Below are 23,352 nucleotides of genomic sequence, written 5' to 3' on the forward strand. Positions count from 1 at the left end.
AAAAAGTAAATTCTGTGTGTGTGTGTGTGTGTGTGTGTGTGTGTGTGCGCGCGCGCGCGCGCGCGTGCACGCACCTGGAGCGATCACTCAGTGGTTAAGAGCACTGGATCGATTCCCAGCACCCACATGGTATTTAACAACCAACCGTCTGTTAACTCCAGTTCCAGGGGATCCAACGCCCTCTTCTTGCCTCCTTGGGCATTGCACGACACAGGTGCACTTTGCATACAAGCAGGCAAAACACTCATACACATAAAAATAAAAAGTTTTCAAAAACTTGCAGTCCAAGTATGGTGGCACACTCAGGAGGCAGAGGTAGGGGGATTAGCCTACCTGGTCTACATAGTTCCAGGCTAGCTAGAGCTACAAGGAGACCCTATCTCAAAAAACCAACCAACCAACCAAATGTTTTAAAAAAACTAAATCGGGCTGGACGAGATGGTGCATGTCTTTAATCCCATCACTTGGGAGGCAGAGATAGGCAGATCTTTGTGAGTTCAAGGCCAGCCTGGTCTACAGAGTGAGTTCCAGGCCTTCTGTGGCTATAGGAGACCTGTCTCAAAAAGACCAAACATTAAAAAATTAATTAATTAAATTGGAGTTGGGCATAGTGGTGCACACCCTTATTCCCTACACTTGGAAGGCAGAGACAGGTGGATCTCATTATCGAGGCCAGCCAGGTCTACATACCTAGTTCCAGGCCAGCTGGGGCTATAGGATACCCCCCAAAAAAAGCCAAAAGTCAAAACATTGATACTGTTTTTGTTGTTTGTCTCTGGTAGCTGAGGTTAGGCAGGACCTGTCTGAAGTCCAGGATGACCTTGAACCCCTAATCCCCATTTCTATCTCTGGAGTGCCGGCCTATGTGCCATCACCCAAGTTTATATGGTGCTGGGGACAGAACCCAGGTCCTCCTACACACTGGGTTGAGACTCTACCATCTGAGCTACATCCCCAGCAAAAATTTTTATTGAAATCTCAGAGCACAGCAGAGGCATCACTATTTTTTAAAGCTCCTCAGTGAATCTGACACAGAGCCAAATCTAAGAGCCACTGTTTCAGTCAGAGCAGAAAACAAGCTTCTGGGGAAAGAAATTTTGTCTGGTTCATCTCTATGTACAGAGAGCTTGGTTGTGTGCTTGGCATGGAGCAATCACTCCAATGTTTGTCAAGGGACAGGGAAAATTCAATACTGCAGGGCCTTCACACACAAGGCATAAGACAAACAGTATAGCTCACCTCGATAGCATAGCAGAAGTCAGCACCTGCAGTCAATGCCATCATTGACAAAGTCCTGTGCCAGTGCCAGTGTCAACAACCAGGCCTTATGGCCCCTGTCTTTCACTCTGCTCACAGCAGCCCGGATACCCTGGTAATATTTTATATTCTAAGAGAAAAAGAAAAATAGCTGTCATATCACATACCATAAACAAGTGGAAAAGTGATTTATAGACCTGGAATCATGGTTGGCAGCACCAGTTTAGGTCAGGACCCTATGTTCTTCTCAGTCCCTAGTGAACAGCACTTGCCAGCTAAGCTAGACAGGTACTGCAAGACTCCAAGATGACAGGGGTCAGCCTCTTGCCCTGTATTAATCAAGTTCCTCTTTTCCACACTTCTGATTTCTGTTTAGAGATAGAGGGCCAGAGTTCTACAAATGATTGTCCTCTTTCCAGCTGTTAAGTATAGTGAGCCAATAGAGACACAAGAGGGTGATTGGCAGGTAGGAACAAGGAGAAAGTGTTCCTTCCTGTAGGCAGGTTCCTCTCAGCAGGTACCACCACAGCTGATTTATAAGGTGCCACAGCACAGACTGCTTCATGTATATTAGGCAAGGACTCTTATCAACTGAGCTAGCCCCAGAGAAGGGATGAGGCATTTTATAAGCTAAGTGTCCTAAAACAACAAAATGCAGGAGGCTAAGAGAGCACTGGCTACTCTTACAGAGGACCCAGATCTGATTCCCAGCGTCCACATGGCAGCTAACAACCCATGTCCATATGTAACTTCAGTGCTGGGGGAATCTGACTCTTTTGACCTCCTCGGGCAGCATACAACACAGATGCATTGACATACATGCAGGCAATATGCTCATACGCATGAAAATTTTTAAAATAATAGCCGGGCAAGGTAGCTCACACCTGTAATCACAGTACGCGGGGAGGCAGAAGCAGAGGCAGGTAGATCTCTATGAGTTCAAGGCCAACCTAGTCTACATAGTGAGTTCCAAGTCAGCTGGGGCTACAGGGAGACCCTGTATCAAAAAGACCAAAAAAAGAAAAATTTAAAAATGATAAAATTGCCAGGCGTGATGGCACACGCCTTTAACCCCTGCGCTAAGGAAGCAGAGGCAGGCGGATGTCTGTGAGTTCAAGGCCGGCCTGGTCTACATAGTGAGTTCTAGAACAGCTGGGGCTACAGGGAGAACCTGTCTCAAAAAACAAAACAAAACAAATGCAAGGCTTGGGACTGGATAGATGACTCATGGGTTTAAAGCATATTCTACTCTTGTGGAGAACCTGAGTCAGAGTCCCAGCACCCATATTGAGGTGGTTCACAATTGCCTCTTAAACTCTAGCTCTAAGGGATCTGATGCTCTCTTCTGGTCATCATGGGCACTGTACTCACATGTACATACCTACACACAGGCACACATACATACACATCTTTTTTTTTTTTTTTTTTTTTGGTCTTTTTGAGACAGGGTCTCCCTGCAGCCCCAGCTGGCCTGGAACTCACTATGTAAACCAGGCTGGCCTTGAACTCACAAAGATCCGCCTGCCTCTGCCTCCCAAGTGTTGGGACTAGAGGCGTGCGCCACCGTGCCTGGCTACACATATAATTTAAAATAAAAATAAAATCTTTTTTAAAAAAAGGCTTGGGGGGCGGGGCACTGGAGAGATGGCTCAGCAGTTAAGAGCACTGACTGCTCTTACAGAGGACCAAGGCTTGAATCCCAGCACCTACATGGTAACTAACAACCATCAATAACTCCAGTTCCAGGGGATCCGACACCTTCCTCTGACCTCCACAGGCATTGCGTGATACAGGTGCACTCACATACATGCAGGCAGTACACTTATACACATAAAATAAAAATACTAAATTTTTTAAAAAAGGTTTAGGGGCTGGGGAGATAGCTCAGTAGGTAAAGTGCCTGCCACACAAGCTTGAGGACATGAGTTTGATTCCCAACACCCATATAAAAAGCCTGGCATAGAAGCCAGGCATGGTGGTTGCATGCCTTTAATCCCAGCACTCGGGAGGCAGAGCTGGCAGGTATTTGTGAGATGTAGGAGTTCTTTTTTTCTTTTTTTTTTTTGTCTTTTAAAAAATATTTATTATTTTTCTTTTCTTTTTCTCTTTAGCAGAACTGGTTTTAATTTTTATAAAAACTTTATTGAGAATTTCATACATGTATGTAAGGTGTTTTGACCAAACCCATCCCCCCCCCCCCCCCCCCAACATTCCCGCCTCTGAAGAGGTAATCCTAAAATCTTTTAAGGATTAGATACGAACTCCCAAATACTTTTGAAATTTTTGGCCTTTGGAACAAAGTATGTTGCTAACAGGCCCAAGGACATTTTGACTTTTAGCTAAGAAACTGGCTACATTTCTTCGGGGTCTTTTTACCCTAATTGCCTAGCCAATTCCTACCTCTTACTCTTATCACGCCGAGATGTAGGAGTTCTAGGCCAGCTAAGGCTACAGGGAGACCCTCTCTCAAAAACAAACAGCCAGGAATGGTAGTGTATGCTTGGAACCCATGGGAGTTGGGGGTGGCTGTGGAGATCGGTGGATCCCTGGAGCTCACTGGTCAGACAGTCTAGCCAATCGATAAGTACCCAATTCAGTGAAATGCCCTCAAAATTGAGGAAGCTATAGAGAAATTTACAATAGAGGAATATACCCAGCATCAGTCTAGTGCCTCGCCACACACATGTGCACACACACATTCCTAGACACAAAACAGTCCACACACACAGCTCTATGCAAAAGAGAAATGTTTTTCTTCGCCCTGCTATTCATCAAGTTAACTGCTTTTCTTCAGCTACAGACCTGAAAAAGAGAGAAGCTTAAGGCTTAAATAAAAGTCATCAATACTCTATATTTGGCCTTTTGAGGAGCTGAAGAGCTAACCCAGGGCTCCCACATGCTGAGCAAGCACTCTACCACTAAGTTACATCCCTTGTTCCTCTGGAGAAAAGTTACATAGTCAGACTGACCCTTGGGCTGCCACACAGGCAGGAAACAAGGAGTCCAACATAGGTAAGTGAGGCTTACCAGTGACTTGGGGTTGGAAGAGCAGTAGAATTTGATGACAGATTGCAGGTTCACTGGAAGAGAGAATTTTCCTTCTGGCTTTGCTGATTGGATGGAATGCCCTGTGGCCAACTTACTCGGAAGGTACGGCAAGGATACCCTATGCAGGTCACATTAAAATCAGAATAGCTCATAATCATGAGAGTCCAATAATAAGCCAAGCCCATTATGCTACAGAACTAGTCAAAAAAACCAGAACTGCTTTTTCCCAGATAGCTCAGTAAAGACACTCAGGTGTTTAATAAAAAGTAGGGAAGCAGCCAGGCATGGTGGCTTGCACACTTTTAATCCCAGCACTTAGGAGGCAGAGGCAGGCAGGTCTCTGTGAGTCTGAGGCTAGCCTGGTTTCTATAGTGAGTTCCAGGCCAGCTGGGGCTACAGGAAGACCTTGCCTCACAAAAAAATAAATAAATCACACTGTACCAATGAATATACACAACTTTTATTTGTCAATCCCATCTTGTGTGTGTGATATATTAATGTGCACATGTGTTAGGGTTGTGTCCTCTCATGTGTGCATATGCAAAAGCCAAAGCTAGAATCTTCATCATTCTTTACGGTATGTAAGACAGGGTCTCTCAATGAATCTTAGGTGCACTGGTTCGTCTAGACTGGACAGCTGGCCAGCAAGCCCCTACAATCTGCTTGTCTCTGCCACCCCAGTGCTGAAGCTTCAGACACATACTGACACGCCTGGCTTTTACTTGAGTGCTTGGAATCAGAACTCAGGTCCTCATGCTTGCATAGCAAGCACTTTAAACTGAGCCACCTGCCCAGCCCTTGCTAACTGTATCTTAATAAAGCTGTGGGTGGTTGTGGAACACAGCCAGAGGCAGAGCCCAGCATTCCAACTGAGTTTCTATTACACCATACAGCTCATTATCAATGAACAACCTGATTCCTGGGGGAGTTTCAGACTTCCATGTAATCCATGATTCCAAATTAGCACATCAAGATTATGGTTTCCAAGCTGGAGAAGTGGTTCAGGAGTTAAGAGAACTTGCTATTCTTCCAGAGGGCCTAGGTTTGATTTCCAGTAGCCACATGGTGACTCTGTCGCCCTCTTCTGGCCTCCACAGGCACTGCACATATACCATACAGGCAAGCAAAGTACTTGTATAAATAAAAATAAGTAAGTCATTTTTTAAAAAAGATTATGGTATAGCCAGGTGTGGTGACACACACCTTTAGTCCTAGCACTCAGGAGGCAGAGGCAGGTGGAGCTCTGAGTTCGAAGCCAGCCTGATCTACATAGTGAGTTCCAGGCCAGCTGGGGCTACAGGAAGACCCTGTCTCAAAGAGACCGAAAAAAGATTACGGTTTCCTTTATACTTACTCTGTCCTTATCATGTAGCATATCAGCATAGGATGACCTAAAAAACAAAAAAAAAAAAGTCAGGTCAGAAACCTTTGCTAATAATGACATACATCAACACTTCAAAGAGTTCACATATATAAATGCAGTCCTCAAGTGAATGGAACAAGTGTGTCATCCTTTTTAAATTATTTTAATAGCCCGGTATGGTGGCCCCAGCCTGTAGTACCAAACACTTGGGAGGCTGAGGAAAGAAGACATGAGTCTAAGGCCAGCTTGGGCTATACAGCAAAACACTGTCTCAAAAATACAAAATTAAAAACAACAAAAACAAAACAAAAAAAACTTTCTAATTATATTTATTTGGGGAGGGAGGGTGTGTGCACTATGGTGCATGTGTGGAGGTCATAGAACAAATGTAGGAGTTGGTGCTCAACTTTCACCACATGGATCCCAGGTCATCAGGCTTGTTGGTAGTTGACCTGTAGAAGTAATTTTTTTTTTTTGAGTTTCACTATGTAGCTCTAGCTGGCCTGGAACTCATTAGGTAGATCAAGCTGGCCTCAAAGAGTGATATGCCTGCCTCTGCCTTCCAAGTAGGTCACCATGCCCAGTTATAAGTGATTTTCAAATATATATTTGTTACGTATATGTGTACATGTGGGTGCACATGCCTCAGCACACGTGGTCAGAGGACACCTTGCAGGAATTGACTCCTTTCACCTTTACGTGGGTTCTGGGGATAGAACTCAGATTGTCAGATTTGGCAGCAAGTGCCTTAACCTCCTGAACCTTCTCACCAGCCTGCCATAGTTAGCCTGTAATAGAAATTCACAACTATTAACAACCTGATCACATTATACATTATATACTTTCCTCCTCAGGAAGAACTCACACTCAATACCCCTAAACTTGATCTAATTTTGCATAATACATGTACACCTTGGAATGATCCCATGGATTCCATACTAGGGATGTGGCATTACTAAAGCCACATTACGGTTGTACCTGAATAAATAACAGCCTGATTCTTTGCATTAAGTTTCAATTAAGTTTCAGTAGTCAAGAGTGGATCCATTCAGGCGTGGTGGCACACACCTTTAATCCCAGCAGAGGAGGCAGAGGCAGGCAGATCTCTGTGAATTCAAGGCCAAGCCTGGTCTAGTGAGTTCTAGGCCAGCTGGGGCTACAGGGAGACTCTGGCTCAAAAAGACCAAAAAAAGAGCGGGTCCAAACCCCAGGAGTTTACTCCTTCAGAATTCTCATGGAACTGTGCTCCTTAGCTGGGCTTCACTCTTAGTTTTATTCAAAGAGTATCTCCAGCATCAACTGGGGAGCCACAAGCGTGGATCCACTCTTATCAGAGAATCTTGCCCTTTGATCCTGAGGCCTATCTAATACACAGTGTCAAGCATACTCAGTTATTCTGTCTTCAATGAGGACAGCATATGAATGAACATGAAAAATATGAGAATGCTGCTTCCGGCATTCTGATATGCACAACCACATTCAATGATCGTCTTGGGTGGAGGGGAAAGTGGGGTCCAGAAGGATCAAGGTCAGGTGCCCAGGTCTCAAGAGCACATGGCTCAGTGAGCTTGTTTGTATTACAAACACAAGGTTAAGTAAAAGCCATTAGTCCAAAGTCTGTCCACATGTAAGTCATCCCTACACAGGGAGATGAACTGGGAAAAGTATACAGCTGCTGTATGTGAGAGGATCATCATGCCCACACCTTCATATCACATCACTAAATACAGTGCTGTATTTTCTACCACAGCAACTAAATATTCTAAAATCCAGGCAGGAATGAAGATCAGTGGCAGAATACTTGCCTAGCATCTAGAATGCATAAAGGCCTCAATTTCATACTCGGCACCAAAAAAAAAACAAAAAACATATATCTGAAAACTGATGAAGTCAAGATACTAAGCAGCCACAGGTCAAACAAGCTTTCTGGAAGTTCAGCGGAGATCTAAGGCACTCTCACTAAAACAGGCCTCCAGCTTTGCTAGTTTGGAGTTTCCCTGAAATGCATATTCTCCTGACATAGACACGCTCTGAATCAGGTCAGGTTGAAGTCTGTAAATTCCACTTGAACCAGTGCTACTGTAGGCAATTTAAACTTCAGCTGTGTACACTCTACACTTTGAGGAACACTATATTGAAAGAGTATTTTTCATTTTAATTCACCTATGGTCCTTTGTTTACTTTCCCCCCAGACTTAATGTTTGTTGTGTGTAAACTTTTTCAGGTTAACTTTAAATATAAATATACAGCTCAAGAATCAAACTATATTAAGAGTTATCCTTGGGGCCTGGGGTTGCCACTCATGTGTTAAGCAGAGGTGAGGGTTGGGGTAGGGAGTAGAGGTACAATCCTCAAAGTCTCACTTTAGCCTCTGTCTGCCTACTGCACTGCTTAGTTTTCTTTAAAGAATTTTTTTGGGGGGGTCTTTTTGAGACAGGGTCTTTCTGTAGCTCCAGCTGTCCTGGGACTGTGTAGACCAGGCTGGTCTTGAATTCAGCGATCTGCCTGCCTCTGTCTCCCAAGTGCTAGGATTAAAAGCATGCACCACCACACCTGGCCTTTAAAGATTATTTTTAAAAAAATGTGTCTCTGTGTGTGTGTCTGGGGCGGGGAGGGAGATGTGCACGTGTGCAGGAGCCCGGGAGCCTTCTCCAGTTCCACAGTTACATCTTACCACAACATTGCCAACTTGCTTCTCCTTGTGCTGAAACTAAAGGTGCTCTCAGCTCCTGGAGAGCAGATTCCATCTGGCCCTATGGTTTTCTAGAACCTGGCCAGGAGTTTAGCTTAAGAGCATTAGGGAAGAAAACTAGGCTCAGCCTCAAAGAAGTCAGAGCAGGAATGCTGACAGGGACTGAATATTCCAAGCCCATCCTGCCGGGCAACTTGTATAGATGTAGAGTGGTGTTGAACTGGAGACAGCCATGCTACAACTAAAAGAACTCTGACATCTACCAGAGGGATATCTTCTTAGCCAGACTAGGAAAGTACCTTCCAGAAGAGCCCTGCTAAGGCCAGGTAAAATCAGGTGTTTTATCCTAGCTCCTCCTAAGTCTCCATGTTAAGATGTCTGCTGAGAGATGCCATAGTAACCATGACACCACAATGGAACATTCTTTCCAAGGCATAGAAGAAACTCTACTGTAGAGCTCTGCTGCATAAAGCAACACAGTGAGTTCATTCTCCTTTAATGGGAGCAGTTTATGGAAGAACTCTGAGGACCATCCTGGGGACCCAAAAAAAAAACCCATCTGATGTCATGAGGGAAACATGGTGACTTAGAATTGTGCACATGACTTCCTTAGGTCATGGCACATGGTTTAAGGCCAAGATGTTGGCCTGGTTAGGTATGATGTGGGGTGAAGCCCCCACGGGCTTAGGGTTCAGAGAGCTTTGAGCTCACATTCCATCTTCACCACTTAGTTGCTATGTGACCTTGTGCCTCTGAGTATCAGTTTCTGGGTTTGTAAAATGGAATTATGAGTGCTGGGTGTGGTGGTGCACGCCTTTAATCCCAGCACTGGGGAGGCAGAGGCAGATGGATCTCTGTGAGTTCAAGGCCAGCCTGGTCTACATAGCGAGTTCCAGGCCAGCTAGGGCTACAGGGAGACCTTGTCTCAAAAAGACAAAAAAAAAAGTATTATGAGAGTATCTGTGTCGTAGGGTGGTTATAGGAATGGACTGAGCTAAGCACTGGGACTGTTCCTCTGTTCCTAGTGAAAAAGACATCCCAGCATGATTTAATCCAGCCTAGTTTTCATTTGTATTGTTTTTAATTAGATGTATGTATGTGAGTGAGGTATGTGCATGTGAATGCAGGTGCCCACAGAGGCCAAAGGCCTTGCCTCCCCTTGGAGCTGGAGTTACAAGTGATTGCGAGCCACCAGAAGCAGGCACTGGGAACAGAACTCAGGTCTTCCGCAAGAGTAATCAATTGCCTTAACCACTTGGTAATCTCTCCAGCTCCTTAATCCAGCGGAGTTTTAATAGGAGGGGCAGAATCACAGCAGAGACACCAAGCTCTGGGGGCACTCCCACCAAAACACTGTCTCTTCTTCCATTAATATTTTATGGCTATAGAGTTAAAGCAAGGGTTGAATTCCACGAGTCAAAAAACAACCCTCTTTAAAGAACCAACTTTCTAGAAAATCCAGGGCCCTAGGCTGCTTTGAGAAGAAAACTGGAAAAAGCAGGCTACCTTCTCTCCTTGGGCCATCTCACAAACTGCTAGCTGAGCGTTGGACCCAGAGAGCTGCTTCCTGCCTGTTTCTGCACAGAGCTGGGATGTGACAGGTCAGTTTCTCGCATTTGGGATCTTGATGACTGTGGAGGAACAGGCTCCTATGCTGGGAATCACCCCTTTGGAGGCAGAGGAGCTGGTGTGGGAAGGTGATGGAGTCTCCAGTCTTCTGTCTTCTCAGCTGCCCGTGGTGCTCGCTGTGCTTCTCTCTGGTGATGGCAGAGATGAGAGGGACACTGCTGGTACTGCTGTGTGTGTCCCACTCATCATCTACTGGTGAGTGTGTGGTTCCCTTCCCTGGGCCTTTCAGTGGCATGTGCAGCCCAGTGTCGGGGGTTGGGGGGCGGTTCCAGGAAAATGAAGTGGCCCTTAGTGTCAAGAGAGGGACTTAGGAAGGCAGATGATGTGTTGGTGACAAGAAACCAGGCAACACAGGGAATGTGGGAGGCACAGATATGGGATACTGCTGCCTGAGGTCAGGGCTAATTCTAAGGTAGGAGGCAGTTAGCAAAATCAGCCTTAGGCCACAACAATGGCCTGTTGGGCGGAGGTGTCAATGAGAGACTAGGGTACATTTCTGCTCTGCAAATGGTGACCCTGATCCCAGGATAGTTTTCTCAAGTGGCAGAAGTGGCTGCTGTGGTCCCATCCTCCCTGGCCTCTAGGCTGATAGGAAAAGTCAGGTGAAGAGTAGACAGCTGACTCAAACAGACTCTGTCTGCCTTGCTGCCATCCTGGCAGTGAGATGGGAGGTAAGTGAACACACACACATTCATGCACGCATACACAGTGTGCAAAAATCCCACAGCTTCCTCAGCCTCTTCCACTGGCCTGCCAAGAGGACCAAAAACACAGAAAACACAGAAAGGGCCCCTCTCCCTTTAAGCCATAGCTGAGACCCAGAGAAAGCACTTCATCTATGGACCAGATTTCCTCATTGCAGCCCTGGAGATGGAACATACATGTGGTAGGGACTCTACACAAGACTCTACCATTGAGATACTTCCCCAGCGTCCAAGTGGAACTTTGGAAAAAGCAGTATTGGACACACACATGGAGAGTCCTGGGTTAGCCAGGATTGGTTAATACCTCATATTCTGTATGTGTCCCTAGAGAAAAATCAGACCACAGACAAAGAACCACCAGTGTTTTTAAAACAGTTAGTGTCCTCATCACCTTTCTAGCAAAATCTATAAGGGGCTGTGGATGGGGATTTGGTCTTTGGTCTCAAAATGCCCCACAATGGAGAGGTGGAGCTGTCCTCTGGGTTCTATTTTTATTTTTATGTCTTTTTGAGACAGGGTCTCCCTATAGTCCCAGCTGGCCTGGAACTCACTATATAGACCAGGCTGGCCTTGAACTCCCAAAGATTCGTCTGCCTCTGCCTCCTGAGTGCTGGGATTAAAGGCATGTGCCACCACTCCTGGTCTGCTCTGGGTTTTTTAATGATGGCAATTTAGGGGACAATGGGCTCTGGTATCATGATTTGGAAACTGTCTTTGCTGCTGACATCCAAACTCACCACCAGAGGAAGCCCTTCTAGGCTTCATGACTCTTCTTCTGAAGGTACATCCACTGGGTCATAGCATCTGCACGGCCATCAGTCATTCACATGTCACTGTGACAGACTCTCCAAGTCCATCCTTGCATCTCAGTCCCCAGCCCAGTGCCTGGCAGGGCTGTGTGGCTGAGATAGTGTATAGTGTTCACCAGTAGTCCAGTGCATACAGTCTGCTGTGGTGCCTATCACATGACACCCAAGACCCAAGGGTACCAACACAGAGAAACAAGGCATTGAGCGCTTGCAATTTGGGATTTGTAAGAGCAAGCTGAGCAGTAGTTTGCATTTTTGGGAAGCAGAATTGCTCATTCTGCCCCTAGGGCTTAGCACTGTCATCTTCATGGATATAGGTTGTAAAGCATCTCCGTATAATCTTACTCTGTGATCTTACCATAACCCCAAGGGCTGTGCAAGTCTAAGACTTCGCCTCCAGATTTCAAAAGAGGAAAAAGAGAGGTGTAGTAGCTTTACTTGAGGTCTCGCAGCATGCTGAGACTAACCGCACTTTGTACTGTGCATCCAGGCTCTTCCCAAATACACATTAAGGTAAACCCCGGGGTATGTTTAGCAAATGCAGCTTCCAGAGATTCTGGTATAAGTAATGTGCCTTCAAAGTAGAGAATCTCTGCGCTTGACTCTGCTTGGGCATGAGCAGGAGACAGGCACCTCAGCTCTATAAGGAGCTGGGAATGAGTCGTGTGGACACAAGAACTCATCAGAACAGACCATATCAACCAGTGAGGGAGGACACAGAGCAGTGGAGGGAGTCAGCAGCTTGAGAGAGCAAAGCAGCTCATGGAGTCACCATCTTTTTGTGAAGGATGCCTTCAAAGTCTTGCTTTATCTTTCCTTCCCTCCCTTATCCTTCTTTCTCTCCTCCCTCCTTCTGTTCCTCCCCCTCCCTTCTCTCCACCACCCCCTTCACCAAGTGTGTTTTATTTTTAAGTTTTTTTTGGGGGGGAGGTCTTTTTGACACAGGGTCTCCCTGTAGCCCTAGCTGCCTTGGAACTCACTATGTAGACCAAGCTGGCCTCGAACTGACAGAGATCCGCCTGCCTCTGCCTCCCTATTTTTAAGCTTTTTAATTGACACATAAAATTCTTCTCATTCATTTACCAGCACTTGAGAGTCAGAGGCAGGCAAATTTCTGAGTTCAAGACCAATCTGGTCTACATAGCAAGTTCCAAGCCAGCCAGGGCCACACAGTGAGTCCCTGTCTAAAACAAAGTCATTGTGGACCCCAAACAGTTTTCGTTTAGGGGGCTTTGTCCTAGTTTCATTTCTGTTCCTGTGATAAAACACCCTGACCAAAAACAGCATAGAGGAGGAAAGGTTTACTTGGTTTACAATCCCAGGTATCAGCCATCACTGAGGGGAAGTCAAGGCAGCTAGTCACATCACAGCCACAGTCAAGAGCAAAGGGAAATGAATGCACCCTTGCTGCCTGCCTGTTTGCTCACCTAGCTTTCTTCACACCCCTCTCTTTTTGATAGGCTCTCACTGCATAGCCCTAGCAGGCCTGGAGCTCACTATGTAGAATAGGCTGGCCTCAAACTCAGAGATCCACCTGCCTCCACGTCCACGTCCTGTGTGCCTGGTACTTTCTTCACTCATAGATAGTTCAAAACCCCCTGTCTAGGGAATGGTGCTACCCACAGTGGGTTGGGTCTTCCTATATCAATTAATAGCCCACAAGCCTATCTGATTGTGATAATTTCTCATGAAAGACTTCTCTTCTCAAGTAATTCCAGGTCGGGTCAAGTTGTCAGTTAAAACTCACCAGCATGAGCTTTATCTTTCATATTTAACAGTAGAAATTAAATGAGAAAAAGTTAAAACCCAAGAACATACAAGTTCACACATATGGTTGGCTGTCAGAATGATGATGTCATGGGTCTGGAAAATCTGCTCCATACACTTGTGAGAGAAGGAGAGTTGGGAAAGCAAGTAACAACTTTTCCCTCAAAGAAAAGGCCTAGAGAATGCCCTCAGGTCTCAGAGGACACCTTGCAGAGAAAAAAATGCCCGACATGTCCTAGCATGTCGTGCTGAGCTCAGCCTGGAAGTGTCAATAGCACAGAAGGGTCATAGTCTAATAGTCTCTGACTTTCAGGTTCAAAGATGCCACTGAGCATCTTGAAATTTTCTTTTTGGATTTGAAGATTTCATACATGAGAACACACTGTATCTGCATTATTTCCACTCCCCTCCCCGCTTTTCAACTCCTTCCGTGTCCCCCCAGTTACTCCCTCCTGAATTCATGGCCTCTTTTATATTTCTTTTTGTTACACACACAACTTACTGAGTCTGATTAGTGTTGCCTTTATTTGCTGACTGCTTAGGATTGGGGTCTTGTCCCTGAAGACAAAACAAAACAAAAACAAAAAACTGGTTCTCTGTCTGCCCTTAGCTCTTCATGTGGGAGTGGAAATGCCTTCCATCCGTGGTGGCCTGTCCACTGGTGTGGTCTTGGCAGGTTTGTGCAGACAACCATATTATGAGTTTGTGGGAGCAACATTCCTGTCCTGTCCAGAACTATCACACAGCAGTCATTGGGCTTCAGGCTCTTAGCAATCTTTTGGCCCCTTCTTACAAAATGTTCCCTGTGTGACATAGCTGTCCCATTTGGGGCTGGACACCCCATATCTTTTATGCGGAAGAAAATCCCCTAGGATGAGCAAAACAGCAGGGCAGTAGAGACAGCCACAACAAGACAGAGCCAGCAGAAGAGGGGTTCCAAGGGCTGGGGTGAGGTGCCCACAGGGCCAGCTCTTTGCCCTGCAATGAGGCCCATGCCCCCTCTGCAGGTTGTGGCATCCAGAAGGCCAACCTTGTGGACCAGTCAGAGGAGAACCTGGTCAGACCTTCAGAGTTCCCCTGGGTAGTGTCGCTGCAGGACACACAGTACACCCACCTGGCATTCGGCTGCATCCTCGGCAAGTTCTGGATCCTCAGCATCGCCTCCGCCCTCCAGCACAGGCTAGTGCCCTGACCATGGACATACGTGCCCCCTGGGGCAGGGTGGGTGGTATGGTCTGCAGGCCTGGGAACAGGTGGGACTTGTAGGACAGGAGGTACTTAGCTCTGGGTGTGCTCTAGTCCAGCAGTCACCAGTGGCTCAGGTTCCTTTGCTCAGGGTGGCTCAAATGAAAAGCAAAATGCCATTTTGTCATATCTAGGAAGGACACTTGTGATTTTGCCAGTGTCACAGAGATGCCCACCCTTTCTTCTAGGGCCTTCAGGAATAAGTAAAGGGAGTCAGGAGGTGCCCTTTTCCCTAAGACTCTTACCTTGGGCCTCACAAATGTGACAGCCTCAGATAGAAGTAGTCCACGGAGAAGAAGGAAATAGAGACGCCTTCTGAATGCTTTTCACTGAGAGTGCAGAACACATCATCTCTATTAGCTAACTGAACTTTTCTGTATTCTCCAAATTATATGCCATAAGCAGGCACTCCTATAAACAAGGAAAATCATAAACGTGATTAAAGGAAATGTTCTGGCAAACATTTCTAAATTAAATATTTGTAAAATACCTCACTTCAGACCCAATGAGTTTACCATTGAGAATCAGCAATAAATATATAATTTTAACCACTGGGAAGGTTTTATGTACAAAGCTGTTCATAGGATGGCTAATTATACACAGAATGCCAGAAAGTAAATGCCTAAGGCTGGGTGTGGTGGCACAGGCTTGTGATCGTAGCACTCGGAAGGTGGCAGCAGGAGGCTCAGGAGTCCAAGGTCATCCTTAGCTATATATTGAGTTTGAGACCAGCCTGGGCTGCATGCGACTCATCTTAAAACAAAACAGAACAAGAAACAAATGTCCAATATTACAGATAATATATTGGAGCACAATCTCTTATTATGCATAGAATATTAGTGGAATGTAATCTGTACTATATAAATAACATATGTAATGGAAGGGGAAAATAGAATTCATATGTGTATATGTAAGTGATGTTCATGCATGTGTATGGGTTCTCATGTGCAGGTGCATGTGTGTCTGGATGCATGTGGAGGCCAGAGACTGACATCAGGCATCTCCCTGCACTATATTTCCTGAGGCAGTCTCTCACTGAACCTGGAACTCACTGATTCAGCTACCTTAGCTAGCCTACTGGGCCAGGGGATCCCTTGTCTCTGCCTCCTGAGGGCTGGGATTACAGGTGCGTTGCCAGATCCACTCAGCTTTTATGTGGGTACTAGGGATCTAAACCCCGGTCTTCACACTTGCATGGCAAGTGCTTTATTCGCTGAGCTGTCTCCCCAGCCTGAAAGTAGAATTAGTTTAATTGTCCAAAGAAATTATAATAGAGACTACTGATAGAATATTCTGTTGCTTCTGTGGACTTTTTAATATATGCTTTATGTATTTTTCATACTTTATTATTTTGGTTAGCACACAAAGTACTGGGCTTCACTGTGGCATTTTCAACATGTATATCATTGTACTTTGCCTGTGTTCATCTCTCTCATTACCCTCCCTTTTTCCACCCTCAACCCTCCCATCAGTCAGAATTAGTACTTTTAATTGAAAAATACTATAAAGGTGAATACTCATGAGGAAGCAAAGATACGCAGTGAAAATATCTCCTCTGTCTACCTCTCAGTCACTAGTTTCTGCCTTGTGCCATGTCTTGTCATCAATTTCTTGAGTGTTTTCCTTAAATATTTAACATGTTCATGGATGTGTATATATCCATAGGTCTAGCTGTATTGATTCTTATTTTTTTCTTTATTTTTATTTTATGTGTATGTATGTATTGCCTGCATGTATGTAAGTGCACCTGTGTTGTGCAATGCCCACGAAGGACAGAAGAGGCTGTCAGATCCCCTGGAACTGGCATTATGGATGGTTGTTAGCTGCCATGTGGGTGCTGGGATTCAAACCCATATCTTCTGCAAGAACAGTCAGTGTTTTTAACTGCTGAGCCATCTCTCCAGTCCTGATTCTTAATGATTTTTCACAGAGAGAGTCCCCCACCCCAATCAGCTCATATTTCCATAACAAAATATCATAGACTAGGTGGGTGGTTCAACCAAGGGAAAGCTCAAGATGGAAGTGTCAGAGCACTTCTTTCCTCCCAGGCTTACAGGCAGCGATCTTTTATGTCTTCATGTATCATCTTCTCTGTGTGCAGGTACTCCTAGTGTCTCTTCTCTTTAAAGGACGTTAGTCCTGTTGGGGCTGAGGGGATGGCTCAGTGGTTAAAGTGCTTCCTGCATAAGGAAGAGGACCAGAATTTAGATCTCTACCTAAATGCCAGATTGGTTGACAGCCCAGCTGTAATTCTAGCCTTGGAAGGTAGAGAAAAGGGCTCCCTGGATCAAGCTGGCTAGAGAGACCAGCTGCATAGTGAGCTCTGGGCTTCACTGAGAGACTCTGCCTCAAAGAATGAGATGGAAGAGAGGCTATGGAAGCCTCTTGACATCGACCTCAAGCTTCCACATGCATATTTACACATGTGCATATACATACACACACATACACCACATATATACATAAAAGGAAGAAAAGACAACAACAACCACAAGAAGACACTAGTCCTATGGATTAGGCTCCTCCCTTATGACTTCATTTAGTCTTAGGTGCTTCTACTTCCAAGTATGAAAATAAAAGCCCTGTTTCCAAATAGGGTCCCATTTTTGGAGGTCACAGCTCATTCTATAACATTGTGCCTTAGACCCCAACTCAACCTCAGATTCATGTCCTGTTCATGGCTCACACTTCTTTTTCTGTTGGACTTTCTAGACACTACCCTGCCGCACCTCCAATCCTGGCTTCAGGTACTATTTCTGTGTAGAAGTCTGAGGTCATTCTGATTTTAGTCCTACAGGGTGACCACACATGCTCATATACCCAGGAGATGCCTGGAATGCACCTGTTGTCCCAGTCTCTGTCATTAGCACCTCCTTTCATTTTCACAAGTTCTGTAGGTTAGACAATACATTGTGTGACAAAACTTCAGATGATTTCATCTTTGTCCGTCTAGATATCCAGCCATGTCAGGTCTCTCCCATCTGTCACCTCATATTCTCTCTCTACTCTTCACCCCTCTTGCTTATTCCCAGAAAGTTGACCTGTGTAGATTGCAGCATGGTTTCTATGATGGTTTGAATGAGAATGTCCTCCATAGGCTCCAACTATTTGGACATTTTGTCCACAGTTGGTGGTGCTGCTTTGGGAGGTCTTAGAAGGTGTGGCCTTGCTGGAAGCACATCACTGGATGCGAGCTTAGAGAATTCTTTTTAAAAATATATATTTTATTATTTTTATGTGTATGAGTGTATTGCCTGCATGTATATAAGTGCACCTGTGTCACGCAGTGCCCATGGAGGTCAGAAGAGGGTGTTGGAACTTGAGTTACAGATGGTTGTTAGCCACCATGTGGGTGCTGGGAATTGAACCCAGGTCCTCTTCAAGAGTAGGGAGTGCTTTTACCCACTGAGCCATCTCTCTAGCCCCAAGAATTCTTAAGACTTGCTGGATCTTGAGTTGCTCTCTTGGTTCCTGTGCCTATTTGAAGATGTGAGCTCTGTGCTTTCTGCTCCTACTCCTGACACCATGCCTCCCTGCCATGATGGACTGTGATTTCCCTGGAACCGTAAGCACAAATAAACTTTTCCTTCAATAAATTGCTTGGTCAGTGTTTCTATCACAGCAACAGAAAAGTGACAAATACAGTTTCCCTTACATCCTGGTTTTATGTGGGGTTTATCAATGGAAGCACTGACAAAAGATTAGAGAGAGTGGGGAGAGTAAAGTCACAGGGTCTTTATCCACCTGAGGTATACTGTAGATTGGTTCCCTGCCCCAGCTAAGTGAGCTGTTCCCACTCCACACAACTCTAGCTGACCACTCCTTCTCCTCACTTACAGCTGAGAGGTAGTATCAATACTGTGTTGTGATCTCAGCCTCTCTACAGTATGGTGCTTTTTTCTGAGCCCTTTATTGAATTCATCTAAATCTACCTCATTTGAGTATGCCATCTACTTCCTGAGCCTGATCGGGATATGTCACTGTTTCCCATAATGTTTACTATTTGCCATCATCTTTCCCCTGGGGTAGAATACCCTTCCAAACTGTACATTCAAATCTCATTTCTGAAAAGCTTTCTCTTTTTTTGTCTTTTTGAGACAGGGTCTCTCTGTAGCCACAGCTGGCCTGGAACTCACTATGTAGACCAGGCTAGTTTTGATCTCACAGAAATCTACCTGCCTCTGCCTCCCGAGTTCTGGGATTAAAGGTGTGCACCATATGTCCTTCTGAAGCTTTCTTCAGTTATATCTTGAACTATTTTTGAAAAATATTTTTTCTATTTCATTGTTTTGATTGCCTTCTTTGTCTGCTGGTCTCTACAGACTGTCTTCTCTGTCATTTTCCTCTGTAGCCTTTAAAAAGCTTTACTAATTTATGGGATGGAGAGATTGCCTCATAGTTAAAGCTCTCGCTGGGCAAGCTTGAGGTGGAGTTCTGATCCCCAGAACCCAGGTAAATGGCTGGGTGGGCACGGCAGCCTGACTGTAATTCCATCTTCCAGAAGACAGAGGCAGGGGACCCCCAAAGCAAGCTAACTAGCATGACTAGACATATAGTCGAGCTCTGGGTTTGATTGAGAGACTTTGCCTCAATGAATAAGGTAAAAGCACAATCAAGGATGATTCTCAACATCAACTTCGGGCCTACATGCATGTGCCCACACATATGTGAACATGCATACAAACATGCAAATGAAAATGGAAAAAAAAGCTTTGCCAACTTCTAGTTCATTTTGGTCACTTTTTTCAGCCTATTTTCTATGTCTATGCTCCATGCTCTTTTTTAAAAATGTATTTATTTTATGTGTATGAGTGTATTGCCTGCATGTGTATAAGTGCTCCTGTGTCCTGCAGTTCCCATGGAGGACAGAAGTGGGCATTCGATTCCCTGGAACTGGAGTTATGGATGACTGTTACCCACCATCTGGGTGCTGGGATTCAAACCCAGGTCTTTTGCAATAACAGTCAGTACTCTTAACTGCCAAGCCGTCTTTCCAGCCCCACTCCATGTTCTTTAATGCTGCTTCTAACTTGGCCTTCAGTGAGGGGAGATGGTTTTCTTTTCTGTGTTTTTGCTAAGAACCATCTTGACCAGCTTCTTCAGAGCTCTGTGGCAGCAGATGCCATCTGTAGCTCCCTGCTGTCCTTGGTTGACTTTGTCAGCCCTTCCTCTGATTCTGAGCATTGGATTCGCTCATGCCCCTTGGTTTGATGGTGTTTACATTTGCTTCTCATTCTCATAGTTCCTTGGATGACTCCCAGGAGAAGTGGGGAACACCCAACTCAACTCCATCACTATTAAGCCATGTCTTCTCTATACTCACAAGTATGTGAGTAGGAAAGATAAGAATTTTTATTAAAATGTTAAGGCTAGTCAGGTGTGATAGTGGCACACCTTTAATCCCAGCACTCAGGAGGCAGAGGCAGGTGGATCTCTGTGAGTTTGAGGCCAGCCTAGTCCACATAGTGAGTTCCAGGCCAGCTGGGGCTACAAAGACCCTGTCTCAAAAAACAAAAAAAAAAGAGCCAAGTGCTAAGACTAGGAGAGTCATGATTGCATATTTGGTATGATTACAACTATGTTTAAAAGCTATTCATAGGGGGTAGAGATAGCTTAACAGTTAAGAGCACTGCTCTGGCAGAGGATGCTATTTGGTTCCCAGAACCCATGTGGCAGCTAACAACCATCTACTCCAGTTCCAAGGGATGTGATCTCTTCTGGCCTCTGCATACACATGGTGCACTTACATGCATGCAAGCAAAACACTCATACACATTATTTAAAATAAATAAATAATAAATAAATAAATGCAATTTGTAGGGGAAAAAGGTGATCAGCAATAACATGTTAATGGGCATTCTTTGGATAGTAAGATAAATGGTGTTGGGACAGGAGAATCCCCAACAGCCTTGGACTCACAAGGGAGGGCACAAGTCTAGGGATTCAGAAGACATTTTTCTGAAGATTGAGTAGAGTAGAAACTGACCTAGGAGGCTAGATCGATGTCTCATAGGTTAAGAGCACTGGCTGCTCTTGCAGAGGATCTGGTTTTGGTCCCTAGGTCCCACATGGTGGCTAATAACCATTTCTAACTCCAGTTCCAAGGTTTCTGAAGCCCTCTTCTGACCTCCACAGGCAACACATGACATGGGTGCACTTATGCCCATGCGGGCAATACACTCATACACATATAAAAATAAAATACTTTTTAAAGGATTTTTAAAAAGAGCTTCATACACTTGTAGAGGATCCAAGTTCAGCTCCTAGCACCCATGTTGGGCAGCTCACAACTGTCTGTAAATCCAGATCCATGGAATCTGATGCCCTCTTCTGGCCTCCACAGGCACTGGCACACTTGTGACATACATTCGTATACACACACAAAACAAAACAAAACCAACACCTAACTCAAGGAAGATGAGTTGGATTTGCACACTAAGTTAAAAAAAAAAAAAAAAAAAAAAAAAAAACCATAAGTGGGGAAAGGGGATGGGGAAGCGTCCTCGCTCCCTTGACTTCTCAAGATTCCTTTGCTTTCTCTCTAGGAAGAATGTTATTGCTGTGGTTGCTATAGCTAACATGGATCCTAAAAAGAATGATCACATAGAGTACCCAGTCAGTACCATCATCCTCCACAAGGACTTTAATAACAACTCAATGAGCAATAACATAGCCCTCTTGAAGACAGAATCTGCCATACATTTTGACGACCTGGTCCAGGCCATCTGCTTCCTGGGCAAAAAGCTACATAAGCCACCGTCCTTGAAGAACTGCTGGGTGTCAGGATGGAATCCCACGTCTGCAGTTAATGCAATCCTCCTAGAGGAGGCTGTGTGTGTGCTAGCAGTTGGGGGGGTGACTTGGATGAACTCTTCTAGGACTGCTCTGAGTAATTCAGATTGCTCGAGGTTCTAGGGCTTAGATTCCCATTGCTTGCTCTTTGGGGGCTTTTCTTATACTGTATTACACAGAGTCTTTCTCTTCTCTAAACCCAAACCAAAAGTGTGTAGACAGCAGACTGTATCATCAGATGTGGGGGGGCATTATTTCCTGAGCTAGAGCTGACTGTACTCATGTCTAAGTTACCTGTTTTCTGTCATTCTTGGGTAAAATGAAGCAAAAGAAATGAATATTCTTTTGAGAAGGAGGGGTGACTTGTTCTCTGCCTGTTTACAGATTCAAGTTCAAAGCCAAGATAGTTTTTAGTAAAAACTCAGGCATAGATTTCTGATTTCTATGGAGAAAGGAGCCATATAGGAAGGAAGGTTTTCTTTTTCTTCCTGTTTGGATATGTTTGGATCTGGTTGTGTTGACTTAAGGGACTGTCTTCTTATTAGTAATTCTTGGGCTCTCTGTTGCATGGTCCAGACAGGAAAACACATGACAATGAGTATCCTGAGGAGAATCTCTGTGAAAGACGTTGCCATGTGTCCTTTGCAAAAACTACGGAAAACAGAATGTGGCAGTCACACCAATATGGAAACTAATGATGTCTGCTTGGTAAGAATTTGACAAAGTAAAAACTAAATCCTGGAAGTAATCATTGGCTGCATCAAGGGGTCCCTGGAGCTACTTCTTGCTGGACAGGGAATTCCATAAAGGCTGGGACAATGATTTTGGGACTCTAGCTGTCTCCTGAGAAAGTGTTTAGCAAAAAGCCTGCTGAATGACTGAATATGGCCATTCATGCCTGTAACCCCAGTGCTCAGGAGGCTGAGGCAGAGGGATTGTGACTTTTAAGTCTCGCCTGGGCTACATCATAAGATCCTGTCTCAAAAAAACAAAGCATCTGCTGATAGACTAGGGAGTTACTGTTTTCAGTGTAACATGATAAAGCCTATCTAACTCACAGATGTTTATTAGTGAGCTAAAAATTAAAGGTGTGAGTCGAGCCTCCATTTGTCCGCAGCAGAGTCACTATCTGTGGAACCTAGACTGTCCTCTGCTGCTCTTCTACCAGAAATTAGAAGTTTCTTATGTAAGAATCCTTGCCCTCTACGTAAACAAGTTCTGTTCAGTTATGACTGATTGTCCAATTGACTGAGGAAAGTGTAGAATTCATCGTCATCTGGTTTAGGTCTCATGGTATCTATACCCACAGAAAGTATGGCTTCCTAAGACTAGTAAATAATGTTAGAGCAAAGAGAAAAACCTTGGGCTAGCGGGTAAAGTTTCTTTCTCTGTCTCTGTCTCTCTCTCTCTCTCCTCTCTCACACATACACATGCACACACAAATATGCACACATACACACACAAAATCATATGCATAAATGCTCTTGGGATCAAACCCAGGACCTTGCACATGCTAGGAGAATGATTTACCACTGAGCTACATCCTCAACTTAAAACTGCCTTTCTAAGATGTTGTTCACCACTCACCTCTAAAAATAACCTTTAAGACTCATCTGATTAGGATGTTTTTCTTCTTGGAGGACCTAAAAAGGCAAGTTTTTTAGAGTAAGGGCAAAAACAATACACACCACACACACACACACACACACACACCTCTTGCTTAAAGCCTTTTGGTTGCAAAAGCATGAAAGACTGGTTCTCATTAAGCAATGTTTGCTCTTCCAAAGGTGGTTCAAAATTTATTGTCTGTTTTGTATTAGGCCCCTTCCAGGTGGAGGACCTGAGAAACTTCTTAAATTAGGTAATATTTTAAAATACAGTAGAAGACTTAGCTATTTAGTAAGATCCTTCTAGCAATCAATCATTCAATTAATCCAGAATCATACTTCATTAAATCAAAGATGACACCAATTGTAGAATCCAACATTATTTTACATAATGCTGAGAAAGAAAAGAATGATGAGAGAGACTCTGGTATCCACAAAT

General features: G+C 44.6%; 1 protein-coding gene across 5 annotated transcripts in view; it reads left to right on the forward strand.

Moving 5' to 3' along the window:
- Window positions 1–23,352, forward strand: part of Prss54 (serine protease 54) — a 61,547-nt gene that overhangs the window by 34,571 nt on the left and 3,624 nt on the right. Inside the window, exons 1-7 of one of the 5 annotated variants that reach the window (XM_029564388.1) lie at window positions 3,677–4,269; window positions 9,749–9,961; window positions 10,090–10,184; window positions 13,880–13,945; window positions 14,277–14,448; window positions 21,060–21,318; window positions 21,883–22,014. In XM_029564388.1, coding sequence (XP_029420248.1) covers window positions 10,124–10,184; window positions 13,880–13,945; window positions 14,277–14,448; window positions 21,060–21,318; window positions 21,883–22,014 — 690 coding nt within the window. In that variant the 5' untranslated portion in view covers window positions 3,677–4,269; window positions 9,749–9,961; window positions 10,090–10,123. Of the gene's footprint in view, window positions 1–3,676; window positions 4,270–9,748; window positions 9,962–10,089; window positions 10,185–13,879; window positions 13,946–14,276; window positions 14,449–15,468; window positions 15,641–21,059; window positions 21,319–21,882; window positions 22,015–23,352 lie in introns of those variants that run through there. The other 4 variants (XM_029564387.1, XM_029564389.1, XM_029564390.1 and 1 more) reach the window with 4 other exon arrangements.

The sequence above is a fragment of the Nannospalax galili genome, unplaced genomic scaffold (genome assembly GCF_000622305.1).
Source record: "Nannospalax galili isolate Female #2095 unplaced genomic scaffold, S.galili_v1.0 scaffold957, whole genome shotgun sequence".
NCBI lineage: Eukaryota > Metazoa > Chordata > Mammalia > Rodentia > Spalacidae > Nannospalax > Nannospalax galili.